Source organism: Branchiostoma belcheri, unplaced genomic scaffold (assembly GCF_001625305.1).
Source record: "Branchiostoma belcheri isolate BF01 breed outbred unplaced genomic scaffold, Haploidv18h27 scaffold11, whole genome shotgun sequence".
Lineage (NCBI taxonomy): Eukaryota > Metazoa > Chordata > Leptocardii > Amphioxiformes > Branchiostomatidae > Branchiostoma > Branchiostoma belcheri.
The window spans coordinates 4045917-4061745 of record NW_017802491.1 but is presented as its reverse complement, the minus strand read 5'-3'; the positions used below and the strand labels follow the sequence as shown (position 1 = coordinate 4061745).

Genomic DNA, 15829 nt, shown 5'->3' with positions numbered 1-15829 from the left:
ACATTTCCTGTAGGAGCCTGATTGATGCCCGTGTTGAGATCCCGCGTCTTTGCGATGAGTGAAACTCGTGATAAGATAAATGACTCGTCTGAGGTGTAGAGGCGATGGGAACAGCATCGCGACCCTATAAGGCAGAGGAAAAGTTGTATCGGCGGCGATAGGAATGGAGCTCAGAGGTAAACACCTTGAAGGCGGCATGCAAAGTCAGCTGGCAGCGTCCAAGGCAGTTTAAATTGAACAGAAACACGTGTTGCCGGAATGCCGTGTGTACCTTGTCCCGGGTCTGGCATTCGCGGCAAAACCCAAAAGGCGGACATTCCACCGCCCAGGTCTCAGCCAATGAGAACACGGCAGACAGGGTACTCCGGCGGGCGCAATCTCAGGTCTCACCATAAGAGGAATTACTCAAAAGTACTTTCCTAATAAGGGCGCCAGTTCTTGGAACAGATGACGAGGGAGGGGGTGAAGGTGTATATATTGAAGAACCCCTCCAGTCGTCGATCAGATTGCAGATCAAGATTCCCCAAGTCTTTTCTTTGTCAAGGTAAGCTTTTTTCACTGTCCTGTACGTCTCTAGCTAGTCCTTAGATACAGGCATACTAACTCTTCGTTCTTTAATATGTGAATGAGATGTATTAGAAGAAAGTTCTGCATTTAGCCAGTCCACGATTTGTGTGTACTAGTGGGAAAGTTGGACACGTTTTCAGAAGACGCGCCCGTTAAGAATAAGCCTGGATCGATATCATTGCAAAGTATTTACCTACGGTTTCTGACATAGTAATTCTCTTTTGATTTAGAGACACAAAAATGTATGACAATTGCTTTTTGGATGGTTGTACGGTACATTTGGCACATTCTACGCATAAGTAACGTTGGTCTAAGATGCTATGTGGGCGCTCTTTGTACGTTGGTGTATGTAGTGACATTTCGCACACGCATACCAGGGGCTCGTTCACAACTGTAACGTTACATAGCACAGTGGAAACAATGACTTGGTATCGGAAGTACAAAAACCCTGTTTTGAGACCCAAACTGTGAATGCCATGACACTACCGGCTTTAGATATCAAACACACCATGAAACCATAGCTCTTTAGGCGACATATGGTTCAAGTCCAAATGTCGGACTTTGCAAAAACCGCTGGAATTCACTCTGTTGGTATTGGGCCCCAAATAAGGCGAAATCGAGCGGGCTGGAGTGGAGGAATGTAAACTGTGAAGTTTGTGGAAAGGGCGTTTAAGGGGAAGTGACAAATTAAAGTTCGCTCGGAACGCTTCCAAAGTAGGCTTTGACATGTGACATACTGCCGCTCCGAGTCGTGTAGCTCAGGCGTTTGTTTAGTCTTCTACTCAAGAACCGTTATCGTGGTGCTATCACAGCTGACAACGCAGAGTCTTCTTCAGTCACACTCACACCTGCACTATGCTCTAATGGCAGCACTTACAGTTCTGGAACTGTGTAACACTTAAGAAACACATCTACACAGTTTGTAACCATTTTGTATTCAATTTCAGGCCGGATTTAATCCCTTAAACAACTTTCACCATGTGTGAGGAGGAGGTCGCTGCCCTGGTTGTGGATAACGGCTCCGGCATGTGTAAGGCCGGCTTCGCGGGGGACGACGCGCCCAGGGCCGTCTTCCCGTCCATCGTCGGGAGACCGAGGCATCAGGTGAGAAACCGGCTGACATGACACACACCAGACAAGACATATCAGCTAGGGCAGTTGTATATTGAGACATTCTATAGTGAGGACTAGAATGTTGTTCATCGCATTTACTTGATATATTTGTTCTGTTCCAATCTATTGGCTGTTCAATCATATCTTTTGCTCAAGTGGTATTTTTATAGGTAATAAAGAACCTCCCAAAAGATGTCTCGCATTATCAACTCTATATTTACCCAAACATAGCTAGCCTCTTCAACGTGGGTTGTCACTGCTTTACTTTTAACGACGACACCGCGTTTTGTCTTTGCGCGTATACGAAATTTAAAAAAAGATAGTTAACTGAATGTCCACAAAGCTGAATTAAAGGAAGGAAAAGAAATTAAAATGGGCGATAAATTTTAAATTACCTCATCCGACCCTAAAATGGAGTAACCCTGAGTGAAAGCAGAAGTCTGTAGTACCCCGGTGACAAGGCCAGGGCAGACGTCTGTGGAATGTCGGGAATGTCTCGTACAGGTCAATACGGGGATTTTCCGGAGAAGACATTCAAGACATTGCAAAAGATCATACAAACCGCTGCATCCTGGCCGGACACATTGTAACGCCATTGTCTCTTGTTCAAACAAAGTAAACATTTAGAGTCAATGTGTAAACCGTTATTTATGTAGGTCACAGTTTGGTAGATTTAGCTATAAATTTTCGACTGTGACCTTTCACAGAAAACGACAATCTGAGGTAATTTGTAGAACAGAATATCTGCTAGCGCTGCCAAACACACACCAGAGTAGGAACGGCGTTATGCAGGTCTCGGTCGGACAAACGTTAATGTCCAACCTACTGCAACTTCAGATTGACGTGAACCACCTTCTCCGGTTTTCACACCTTTGTATTTCATCAACTGATTCCCGTAGAATATAGACATTTTCCAGCTGTACCCTTTCCCATTCCCAGGATGCACAGCGCCAGATGGTCGTAACTCACGTGTTGCATTGGAGTTTTTACATTCGTTGAGGATTGGGAAGGTTGATCTCTTAATATTTATGTAACGTTGTCTACAACATCTGTTAAATTATTTCGAGAAATGTTGTTGTATCTCAGGATATCCTTTTCTACTGACAGGTGGTATGACGTTATCACTGTAGAGAGTGACGTTACAAATCACATGTTCCCTGTTTACTAGAAAAAAATACAAGAGAATTTTACATTCTATTTCTTGTCAGATTCGGCTAGAAGTAAGTCGCCTAATCTTGAACACAAATGCTCGAACACCGCAAAAAAAAACTAGCTTTAACCGTATATCGTATATCGATACTTGTATCCTGGGAATGGAAAAGAGGTAAAAAAAAAAACTATGACTCAATGCAGTGCTCTATTAGGTTCATTGTTGTTTGTTTCTCTGTCAAATCTATTTATTTGTCTGTTGGTTTGAGTGATAGTGGAGTCATTAGTACTTGTCTTGCCGACATACCGCCCTGACGTCTGACCACCTGTTTTCTGAGTGCTGTCATCTGTCTCTCTCTCTGCCTTCTCTGTACGTGACAGTTCTTCTTTGTGGTTGTCCAGCTGTCTCCTCTTCTGTTGGAGGGTGTAAGGTCAGTATCTCAGAGACTATACTTTCTTTGCCTGTACTTGTACTGCTTATCCCATGTTGCACACAGCTTAGCTCAAACGAAGAAAAACAAAGAAAGAAAGAAACATAATGTTAAAGTTACACTCTATCAGTTGTTTCGGAGCTAGAACTGCAATATACAGTCCCTTTGTTCTGCCCTCCCATCTTTTAGAAAAACAGAAATTCCTCCCCTTTTCTTCCAGTCTAATGCTTAGTGCTTTCCTCTCGCAGGGTGTGATGGTAGGCATGGGCCAGAAGGACAGTTACGTCGGCGACGAGGCCCAGAGCAAGAGGGGCATTCTTACCCTGAAGTACCCGATCGAACACGGCATTATAACCAACTGGGACGACATGGAGAAGATCTGGCACCACACCTTCTACAACGAGCTGCGTGTCGCCCCGGAGGAACACCCAGTTCTACTGTCTGAGGCTCCACTCAACCCCAAGGCTAACAGGGAAAAGATGACACAGGTATGAGCTGTTACAAGTACGCGACGAGGGGACGCTATTAAGTTTGGTAATAATCTATCGGTTGATCAGTTGATGTTCTTTTGGCTAATTTGTTGATTGATTGACACACAACACTCAGTTCTTTAACTGTTTTCCCTCCTTCTAGATCATGTTCGAGACGTTCAACACCCCCGCCATGTACGTGGCTATCCAAGCCGTGCTGTCCCTGTACGCCTCCGGCCGCACCACGGGGATTGTTCTCGATACCGGGGACGGCGTGACCCACACCGTGCCGATCTACGAGGGGTATGCCCTGCCGCACGCCATCATGAGGTTGGATCTCGCCGGGCGGGACCTGACAGACTACCTCATGAAGATCTTGACAGAGCGAGGCTACTCGTTTGTCACAACAGGTGTGTATGCGTGCTGCTACTACAAATAGTCATTTTCAGAGTACCGACACTTCGTCGAAGTACAAATACCAAGGCAGGGCAAATACGCGTAGATGTACTATAAACACCTTTTCACTTCTGTTCACAGCTGAGAGGGAAATCGTCCGTGACATCAAGGAGAAGCTGTGTTACGTCGCCCTGGACTTCGAGCAGGAGATGGCGACGGCCGCTACCACATCCAGCCTGGAGAAGAGCTACGAGCTGCCCGACGGCCAGGTCATCACCATCGGGAACGAGAGGTTCCGTGACCCTGAAACGCTTTTCCAGCCTTCTTTCATCGGTATGTGTCTCTTCTGTTTTCAAGTAAAGCGTTCTTTAGTGGTCGTGACGTCAACCTTACCTCTACCAGTCTTCGGGAAGCGGCTGGAAAGAGTAAGAAATTGGCCACATACTTAAGTATTGCCAGGGGAGTTGGTTCGCGCTAAGAGAACAGTTTGCCTCGGGAGCAAGCCTATTTGGCCAATTTCTACTCTTTCCAGCCGCTTCCCAGAGCCAAGAGGCTACTGTCACCTAATCTAACGCAATGTGACACGTTCACCAAGCCTATACATTATTTACTGCTTGTTGCGCAATTTGTTTCTACCCCATCGCCAAGTTTAGTCAGACAGGGGATCATGTGTAGGGGCGCTATTTCGAGGGAGAAAATTCAATTAGCGAGAGAATGTGGGGAAGCTAATCGATTTTGTGTGACAATATTCTGGTTACTTATGGCAAATGTGAGCCGAGAATAGGTCTGGTTGTTTCGGCGATCGATTGATTTGCTCCCAGAAATCGGATTAACCTCTCTGAAACATGTTCTTATTGTTTTAAGGCATGGAGTCGGCTGGCATCCACGAGACCACGTACAACAGCATCATGAAGTGCGACATCGACATCCGTAAGGACCTGTACGCCAACACCGTGCTGTCCGGCGGCACCAGCATGTTCCCCGGTATCGCCGACCGTATGCAGAAGGAGATCACCGCCCTGGCACCCAGCACCATGAAGATCAAGATCATCGCTCCTCCCGAGAGGAAGTACTCCGTGTGGATCGGCGGGTCCATCCTGGCCTCCCTGTCCACCTTCCAACAGATGTGGATCAGCAAGCAAGAGTACGACGAGTCCGGGCCTTCTATCGTCCACCGTAAATGCTTCTAGATCTTAAGACAAATATCCCAAAAAAAAGATAACTAAAATATCATATATTCAGCACACCCAGACTGCGTATATGCACGCCCGATTCTATAGATCACCGATAACACTTGTATGGACATATAAAGCTCCTTTTTAGCGGAGGAACTCCAAAAAAGACTCCTGATTTCGTATCAGAGATTTTAACCAGAGGGGATACCTGGTGCATATTTAAAACTGTATGACGCGCAATCTTAGGCTGTACGTGGACAGGCGTTAGCATGGCGGAAAGTTGCGTCCACTAGATGAATAAAATAGATGAGGTATTATTCCGTTATAACATTGATTTGTTGCAGCTGCTCATTCGCGTATTCATGTTGCAAATATAATTCCATATTGTATAGGATAATAAAATTCCAAGAAAAAAAGCATCGTTTGTTATGAGAGTCTTCTAGTACCCGTTGTATATTTTGTTAAGACTCAGCTGGTTTTTGGTAACCGCGCATGCCTCGTTACCTGTGCTGTTTGCGGTGTTACCTGGGATATCCTCAGGTGGTTACAGGTGGTTCACCTTGCACAGAGATCTCAGGTCAACACAGGAGCCTTACAAAACAAACATAGGCAACCCTAAGCCTTCCGCGGGATTCCTTTGAGTGCACAACGGCACCTAAGCTTTAAACCAAATTTACCTACCAACAGGGTTCAATTGTTTTACCATGTAAACTTTCAGCGGAAACGGTGGACATGGGAAATTCTTAGCTAGCGCAGGACCCCTCCCCGCATTTACGGAATCATCCCTACTCCCCACAGACCCAATCCTATTGGAGTATAATATGGTTCGTCCCGGCTTGAGAAAACTTGGAAGTTCGCCAGCAAGTTAAATGATGAATTTAGGATTCAGTAGCTCTTAGTCTGTGACAGCCAAGTGCCAATTTGTTGTTATGTGCTAAACCCCGGTGTAAGCTTTTGAAGTGCAAGGTCGGTGTGTCTGGGGGAGGGCATGTGTTGGGGTTGAACGAACAGTCTGTTAATGTGCTAGAAACGTTTCGTGACCTTCCATGTTTCCTTGGACCTTCGACAATTTGTTCCATAAGCCACAAAAAACACTAATGACTATCGATAACCCAGTGAGACGCAAGCCAGTCGCCATACAGGTGCTACAGGCACCTCTACACGACACTACTCTGTCTATTAAAGTTACATTTCTGTCTGAGTACATTTTGTACCCCTTATACTTCAGGCAAAAGGAAATGGCAAACAAGTCCCAGAGTATTTCCATTTCTTGAACCGGGCAACTTGTGTGCCCCGCAGTCAGGCGGCAGAGCGGGCGGGTGGAGATGACGCATGGTGTCCATGGAGCACTGACGTCGCGCACGGGAATGCGCCTCCTTCCGCCTTTTAAACAGCAATGCTCTGAAAGTGCTAAGGTTTCCTAGTACTTTCTGCCCATTTCATGGAAAACGTTAGACGAAAATATCGTACTGTCTGTGATGAGGTGATAGTAGCTTCCAATAAATGTTTCAACAATTCTTTCACCCATTTGCTCTTGCTCTGATAATTTTGGAAACATTGGTGCGCTTATTCTATTTGATGGCGTTGAAAATTAAGGCTGAACTACAATGTAAAACACATCTGTTAAAGACGTAGGGTGTCTCAAGCTGTTTGGCGCTTGGCACACATTCGTCCGCCGTGTTTTGGAGCCGGGTAAAAAAACCATTGATCCCGCCACAGCACGGCGTTGCCCATATTTGGCGAGAGCGTAGAGCTTTGACCATATATGGGCGACATTTCCCAGAATTTGGGGCGTTGGCCGAGTACAAAAGGAGCCGATTCGCGCGGCCAACCGTGGAGTTTCAGGTACCCTAGCGAGAGAGAGCACCTTCCTGTCATCAACTATTACAACCAGGTGGGTTATCCTCCATTCTTCTCCCATCATCTCCCCTAATTGCAGATAATCCGTACCTTAGCTGATTTGTACTGTAGTTTGAAGTTGGCAGCCATGTTCGTATGAGATCACCTCAACTAGCGCGTCAAGCCTACACGCCAAATTCTTCGGACAGACGGGTTGAGATAGTTTGAATAGTTTTAATGACGCGACACAGGCTGGGAAGTGGTTATCAAGCTCTGACATATGGGCTGAACTTGATGCACAATGACAGATAATATAAATATCCGTCCCATACGATTTATAACGGTATTCTATCATAAAAACCATTGCTACGAGGAAAATATTTGAAACGACCGATGAATGGAAAATTTGCATGACCGGACCGTTGTATTCTGGACATGAAGTTCTTTCTAAAACAACATTATACATTAAGTTTGCCAAAACCTAGATAGCTTTGCTTTTTTTACGCGGATAGAATAAGGGCACAAAGCTATAGGGTCGGTCCAAATTTTGAACACCTTTGTTTAACACAGGTGTGTGTTTAGAAAAGTGAACGGTAAAAACCGTTGGGACAGGACAAAAAGTTAACGGTAACCCTAGCCGGGGTTACCCACCGGCGAGTACGGTATTCAATTAGTAATTCGTCTGTATAGGCGCGAGTCGTGCTGCATACAAAAGATGGTGTGCTGCGCTCAGGCATGTCCTTATATGGCAATATCGCCGGGCCAGGGCGTAAGGTGAACGGGTTGTGAATAGTTATGTGGTGCGGTGAGCTCGCCGACCTATGGCGCTCTCTTGTTTTCTGAAAGGGCGGGAAAATGAATTGTTTCTTAAGTATGTGCTCCCTTTCATAGTTAATGTAAGTGGAAAAAGCGCTGGTACTTGTTCCGTTGCCGTTATAAACCCACCAGAAAAACACAAGGCACCGTTAGAAAAAAACGACCGTTACAAAATAACATTACACACTCGGCATGACGTATTATTTCAACGCGTCTGATATTTGAGTAGCCTCCAGACGACAGTTGAATATGCATCCTGTTGTTCTTGCAGAGACGCACCGTTAGCCAACGGAACGGGCCTGTTTGTCCAACATTTTGTTACGCCATACACTCACATTACACACCTTAAACACATCTGTGGTTTCAGTCATCAAAAAGGCGGCCAGATTTTAAAAGCTTTTTTAATCATGATTTCTTCCCTTCTTAATATCGTTAGGGGTCCATTGCACATTTTACTAACAATTAGCCGTTCATACAGGAGACGCCATGAGCCACAGTCAGCCGTAATATCATTAAACGTCCCCCCATAGACCACAATTGCTAATATTATTTACATCATTGCCCTATCAACCCTTGGATGGAGAGTAAACCACGATAGTATAAATTTTAAGATCGTCACTTTTTTGACCCTAACATTTCCTATATATGCATAATGTTATACGTCTACATCAAAATTGATAGTGCGCTATATAAAACGTTATCGAAGAGTTTCCTAGAAAAAATACTACGAGTAGAACTGTGTTTCTACCAGGGCAAGAACGTATATTTGCAATATGTTCGCGGGTATGTTTCGTCCTGCAAAGTGACATGTAAATAATCCTGTGGACAGTCTGTAATGAAAATCGACCACTGACTGCGCTAACGACAGGCCTGACCTTTCTGCGTATCGATCTACCCCCAAATTTTAGTTTTGCAGGGTGGGGTGGTCCGAGTTGTATTCAATGCAATATTTCAAGGCGGCAAAACAACACAAAAATATTCTGGATGAGGAAATCTGTAACTGTCTGATGTTGACACTTACTGCCATTTCGCAGCACAGTTTCGTCAGCATTTCATACTTGAAGGATTTGAAATAGCCCAGAAACAAGCTACGTGAGGCATTTCTTTATTTTTGGGGTACCACCCATAAATAGCTAGAACCAGACGATGAACAAAACAAGCAGCCGTTTTCCGTCAGCGACATCGCATTTTTGCCTCACGGATATCAGTATGCTATGGGATAGGATTGATGTAAATACATTAAAAGAATGACCAGAAAATTGACTTTCAAAATCCAATTTTGTCTGAAATTGACTTGAATGCCTTGGAAACGTATAACGTGCGTGCAAGGGAACTTCGCGATAAGAAGTGAGGAGAGGCATAAATTGTGATATCGCAGGAAGCAAGTACTGCCCGTTGCAATATGCAGCAGTCATCAATGTTGACATGTGTTCTTGATGCCATGCATTAATGTAATACTGTATCCAAGAGAACTCACAACGAGAGGCTCTCAGGGCATAATCTGTTTAAACGTTCCGCGCGATTTGGTTGCCGTGCCATGACGACCGGACCCGCCGGGAGGTGTTTCCCGTATGGCCCACCGGCAATTGATTTATTAGTTGTAAAAGACAGGGAAGAAAAGTATGAACGTGGGGGCACGTAGATGATTAACTGAGGAAAACGGGAAAATATCAAACTGGGGACACGTAGATGATCATCTGAAGAAACCAGGGGTGTGCCTCAAAACAGGCAAAACTTCTCCATGACTGCCACGTGTTCCGATGGGGGAGGGGTGGGCGTGTAGCAGGCAGTGCAAGGTCAAGACCTCCACCCACATCTACTTGGAGGCCGTGACAGATGTAATGACGCCCTGGCACGTTATCATGCCCGGCACGTCCGTGCAGCTTTCAACGCGCAATATTAACGATTTTTGGTACCGCCTATCGTCCATTTATCTGTCTACCGGCGGTGGATGACAGCCGCATTTTTCATATTTATTGCTTGGGTAGCCTACGTGATAGCTCTACCCGACCCTCGGGCGTGACAAAATGCTCAAATTATCCGCCCTGTGATATCCTGTGTTGCAGCACTTTTCATCTACCCTCCTGTGGCGAGCACCGTCTTCAAATCACAAGGATTCATGATCAAATGAGTCCTAGAGATCATACGTTAGCTGGACATTTAAGGGATGCTATTCCTGTAGAGATAGTGGGAGAAGGAAAGTTTGCAAGAGGAAAACTCTAGTCTTATGATGAAGCATACATTAATCAATCCAAAGATATCACCAAATCATTGGCAACGGTCCAAGCCGTATGGTGATCCAGGGGAAGCCATATGAAGCAATGCGGCAGTCAAAAAACAAAGTTGCAAAGTCCTTAGTAGAAATATTCAGATTATCACCCATTCGCGTACCCGTTATTCTTACCCAAGACTCAGTAATATGGATCTGATGGGCCATTAGCGTCTGTAGATGTTTGAGTGCAAGCACAGTTGATTAGCTTGGCACACAGCTACCTCCACTGATCAGGCAGTATAATTTGGCCTCAAGCCAGCGGCGAAACATAGAGGCGGCCGCACGGCATCATTACATTCTCTCTCCATTGCCAAACAACGTGCCTTACATCTCAATGATATCGTCCTTACAGGTTTCATCTGAAGTGATTCTACACATACCAAGTACCCACAATGGAAGACGACGTTGCTGCACTTGTGATCGACAACGGCTCCGGCATGTGTAAGGCCGGCTTCGCGGGGGACGACGCGCCCAGGGCCGTCTTCCCGTCCATCGTCGGCAGACCAAGGCATCAGGTTAGTACGTGGAAGCTGTAATCCAACCTTGTGTTAATATGAATTGGTTTTATTGCTTTAATATCTCTCAGTGCCTAAGCTGTTTTTATCAAGCCCACATCGTACCTTATTTCTACATGATGATATTTTTCCAGAATCATTCATATTCATGCTTGATGATTACACTGCTTTGACTAAAAGTCCAATGGTTTGAATATTTTTCGCCCAGGGTGTGATGGTCGGAATGGGCCAGAAGGACAGCTATGTCGGTGACGAGGCTCAGAGCAAGAGGGGCATCCTGTCACTCAAGTACCCGATCGAGCACGGCATCGTCACCAACTGGGACGACATGGAGAAGATCTGGCACCACACCTTCTACAACGAGCTGCGTGTCGCCCCGGAGGAACATCCAGTTCTCCTGACGGAGGCACCACTCAACCCCAAGGCTAACAGGGAAAAGATGACACAGGTAAATCCTTGCTTCTGTGATGGACAACACATTCATGACAAATCGGTTATGAATTATCACACCACGAAGTAGGCTATAGTATGGATGAATCAATGTTGTCGTTTTACTCACAGCTTATGTTCGAGACGTTCAACACCCCCGCCATGTACGTGGCCATCCAAGCCGTGCTGTCCCTGTACGCCTCCGGCCGCACCACGGGGATCGTGATGGACTCCGGGGACGGCGTGACCCACACCGTGCCGATCTACGAGGGGTACGCCCTGCCGCACGCCATCCTGCGTCTGGACCTGGCCGGGAGGGACCTGACAGACTACCTGATGAAGATCCTGACAGAGCGCGGTTACACCTTCGTCACAACAGGTGTGTATGATCTGGATAGCTTTCATTTCTTTGGGCAGTATATCATCATAGTTGTGAGGGCTATCTTTTTCATCTGTTTTTTTTACAATACCCGCTCTATCTCGTATCTCACAGCTGAGAGGGAAATCGTCCGTGACATCAAGGAGAAGCTGTGTTACGTCGCCCTGGACTTCGAGCAGGAGATGGCGACGGCCGCCTCCAGTTCTAGTCTGGAGAAGAGCTACGAGCTGCCCGACGGCCAGGTCATCACCATCGGGAACGAGAGGTTCCGCTGCCCGGAGACACTGTTCCAGCCATCCTTCATCGGTACGTGTCTGCTTTATATCTGCTGGCGTGTTTTGTAATGTTATATTTGAATCTCAGTGTGAATCGTATACTCCAGAAGAGAGGTGCTGTGAGGAAATTTAGGATTTCAAAATGACAGCACTATATGCAACTTTAACTTGATCATTTTCTGTCATTAAATTGATTCTTGTCATACCTCAGTTTACTCAGGTGGGTTTTTCTATTCTCTTCTATTCTCTACCTAGGTATGGAGTCAACTGGCATCCACGAGACCACGTACAACAGCATCATGAAGTGCGACATCGACATCCGTAAGGACCTGTACGCCAACACCGTGCTGTCCGGCGGCACCAGCATGTTCCCCGGTATCGCCGACCGTATGCAGAAGGAGATCACCGCCCTGGCACCCAGCACCATGAAGATCAAGATCATCGCTCCTCCCGAGAGGAAGTACTCCGTGTGGATCGGCGGGTCCATCCTGGCCTCCCTGTCCACCTTCCAACAGATGTGGATCAGCAAGCAAGAGTACGACGAGTCCGGGCCTTCTATCGTCCACCGTAAATGCTTCTAAACATACACATCACATCTTGTTGCGTCGACTGATTGAGATTTTCTTAGCTCTGGCTGAACGGCCTACGGTTAATATGTTCTGTCTTTTGTAGTATCTTTTGTAGCAGAAAGACATAAGTATTTTTGTACTCTATCGACGACTCACGATCGACCTTGCTCTATTGTTTGACCAAGTTTACGCTGCACTTTATCGTTTCTGAAGTCTGCACTGTATTATGATTTCAGTACTATGTGGCGACTAGTAACATTATGCAATTGGTACACATGGATGTACTTGCTCTGATAGTCAAACTACTACTAATGACGATAGAAATGATGTGTAGAAAATCATAAGAAAATTACTATGGCAGGTGCAAGGCGTAGGTCTAGCTTTTTTTTTTGTGTGTACTGAAGTTTGCGAGCACACGACCACTACCCCGATTGTTGTATCATATTTTTTACTATGTTGGAGAGGGACCATTAGGGTTTAGAAGTACACTGTCGTGTAAGACAGTATGTTTGATGAAATTAGAACCCTATGGCTGTAGTGAGAATCACTGGAAAGATTGTCTTTATATATATATATATATGAGATATATGAATTTTTTGTATCATTTCTGGCTACTTCAGTTACATTTCTGGTTACATTTCTAAGAAACACCATCATGTTGCAAGGTAAAAGAAAGAAAGATGTAAACGATTTTCGATTGTTCATTAGCGTCATACGTGACAATAATTGATTTTGTACCCAAGTTAATTTCAAGGGCCAAGAAAAGCGTGGCGAAGCCAGGTGGTATTTTCTACTTTACTGTCTTCCTAACCTAATCTTACTGGTGTACAAAGAATAGCTCTTCTGTCAACTCGATTCTCTCCCTCTCTTTTCTTTGTGCTCAATTCTATATGGAGAGAGTCCACGTTTGGTCTGAGAGAATAAACCTGGAATATGCAAGGAATCACTGGGCTGTTGTGATGTTTTCTTTTTATAGTACAGCCAAGAAACAACGTAGATCTATTTCGTGTGTTTGTGTGCGTGTGTGTATGTATGTGTGTGTATGGGGGGGGGGGCAGGCAGTTGTGAGAGTATGGTAGCACGGTTGAAGTCAAATATCGTTTTGAGGCATCAAAAACCCTGGCCAACAAGTCAAAGGCAACCAATTTACTACCATATCACAACTGGTTGATTGGTAACATCCCCCGTAAACTTTGTTAATCAAAGATTTTGGACAATAGAAATCAATTGCAAGCAGCAACCTTTCAACTTTTGCTGTTAGAATTTGTCCTAGTCTAAATGTAACCCAAATGTTCACCAGCCACATTAGGATATACTTTGTTACCGCCGCTTCTATATAAAATTTGCTAGAGGTCATTCAAGGTTACGAACGTCACAGCCCTGAGGGAGCAATGACAGACGAACGAACTCCATGCCCTTATATGGTGTTTTCAGTGAGCTGACTGTGGTAAACATTGACGTACTTCAACGTTGCCCCGCTGTACACGAGTATTTCATAACTAGGAATTCGGTAAAGCACAAAAACAAATTGAAAATTGATTATATATCATTGTACAAGTTTTATTTATGTGCTAGTGAAAATCACTAGAACCCAAGGAAACTGCAAGGCCACATGACATGAGAATAATTCCACTGTAATAAAGATAATATTCGAAGTGTCAAGCTCCACAACATACTATTTGATATCTTCCATATACTCTGAAGACGCTACCATCATCTCTCCATATAGAAGGATGCCTACTATATACTCTGAGAGATAGATCCTGTCAACCATAATCATATATATTGCTGAAATATAAATTTCCCACAAGTATGTACCTCTATGCTACTGTAAATCTATGATATTGATGGTTATATGAGTACATGACGTCATGTAATCTTCCCAGGCGACAGTTTACGGCACTTCTCATGTGTCATGAAGGGCCTGTGCGTGTGTTCATGCCCATATTTGGTAATGTACAGGCACTGGGCTACCGGGTCAGGTGCAAACAGGGACAAATGATTATGTATGTAGCTATAGATAGCGCTGCTAGTGCAACATGCTTTGAAAAGTATGGGTTTGCAATGAATGTTTTGTTCAGGGGCAAGGAATAGGCATTGCATGGGGTGGACAAAATGAGCGTCTATAATGACAATGGCGCGGGGCCGGTACACACTTGTTGTAGAGGTCATGGTGAAAAGTAGCCTATACCAGACTTCGGGAAGTGGCTGGAAAGAGTCGAAATTGGCCGATAGACAGATGATATGCCATGGGAGTTGGTCCGCGCTAGGAGTGGCAAAATGTTCTCTCAGTGCGGACCAAGTCCCCTTGCATGTCACTATTTTGGCCGATTTCTACTCTTTCCAACCGCTTCCCGGAGCCTGGCATAGGCTAGGTGAGAACTACTTGTTGATTCTGTTGAGGTCCCACGATTTACAATTCATCGTAACATGTCACAGGTCATATTTCAATATGTCAACAGCTATGTTCGGTGGATACTACATAACAAGCGCCGCCTAGCGGTTCTCATTATCCTAGACGTCGTAAACCAAATTTGGTGATGTGGATCAACTCTACGACTCGCTTGTCTGACACCTAGTGTCAACAAAGGATCGATCGTACGGCGCGTTTTAAATAAACTTTCCGCTGTTAAGTGCTGATAAAGCTCAAGTTGAGTAATGGCGATCACCTTGGCATTTTTATTTGATGTATGGGAGGTGAGACATTGAGAAATTTACTAGTCTGAGTGCCAGACTGTTTCCAAAGGGCCCACACAGGCCAGTTTCTCAGCTCCCAAGGAAATTATACCACAGCCCCCCTCAGATAGGCACGCTTGCTAGCTCAGGGCCTAGCGTGTTATGGGTCTGGCATCCAGGCTAAAAATCTCGAGGTCATTCTTTGACTAGCAACAGCCCCCACCCACCTAAACACAATCCATTCTATGTATGGATCGGTAATACGTACTTGCAACCACCTGTTAATAGTTTTTTTCACAAGTAATATCCTGACAAGTGGTCGCTCATTTTGTAACTGTTGACATGCGATTGTTTGAAGAATTGAACCTGGACTGTCGTCTGTCCATAAGAATTTCGGAGACGTAAGAATATGACTACGTCTGGGCGCACCTGTTTAAGGTCAAAGGTCATACAGCTACAATGTTCTAGATAAAAGTAGTATGGAGGCATGCTGACATCACGGTTTTAAGAATCAGAGAAAAGAGGGGTTAACATAATCTACGCGAGTTGTGAAGGGTTGGCGTTGGTTTTCCACAATCATCTGTTTAGCTAGGCCAAATGAAGCATCTATTTTTATTTACATGTGCATTTTCGTCAAGAAAATTATTTATCAAACATTTTCCTCGATAGATCTGCCCAAGGGGACAAGGTAATTATAGAAATGAGTCACAAGTACCAGTTGGCTGGAAGAGGTCATTATGCAAATGTCTTAACACACA

General features: G+C 45.0%; 1 protein-coding gene across 1 annotated transcript; it reads left to right on the top strand.

The window, feature by feature from the left end:
- The first annotated feature begins 434 nt into the window (after positions 1 to 434).
- LOC109482101 lies at positions 435 to 12412 on the top strand. Its single transcript, XM_019784787.1, has 11 exons — positions 435 to 544; positions 1515 to 1671; positions 3509 to 3748; positions 3894 to 4140; positions 4268 to 4459; positions 4991 to 5313; positions 10597 to 10743; positions 10952 to 11191; positions 11305 to 11551; positions 11666 to 11857; positions 12082 to 12412. The coding sequence occupies exons 2-11, from the start codon at positions 1546 to 1548 to the stop codon at positions 12405 to 12407; spliced, it is 2280 nt and encodes a 759-aa protein (XP_019640346.1). The 5' UTR covers positions 435 to 544; positions 1515 to 1545; the 3' UTR covers positions 12408 to 12412.
- Positions 12413 to 15829: the final 3417 nt, after the last annotated feature.

Bases quoted from the DNA above. Each gene is read 5' to 3' on its own strand.
- LOC109482101 (XM_019784787.1), top strand. From the start codon at position 1,546: ATGTGTGAGGAGGAGGTCGCTGCCCTGGTTGTGGATAACGGCTCCGGC. The intron at 5,314-10,596 runs TAGATCTTAAGA...CATCTGAAGTGA, and splicing joins TCGTCCACCGTAAATGCTTC to TTCTACACATACCAAGTACC. The intron at 11,858-12,081 runs GTACGTGTCTGC...TTCTCTACCTAG, and splicing joins GTTCCAGCCATCCTTCATCG to GTATGGAGTCAACTGGCATC.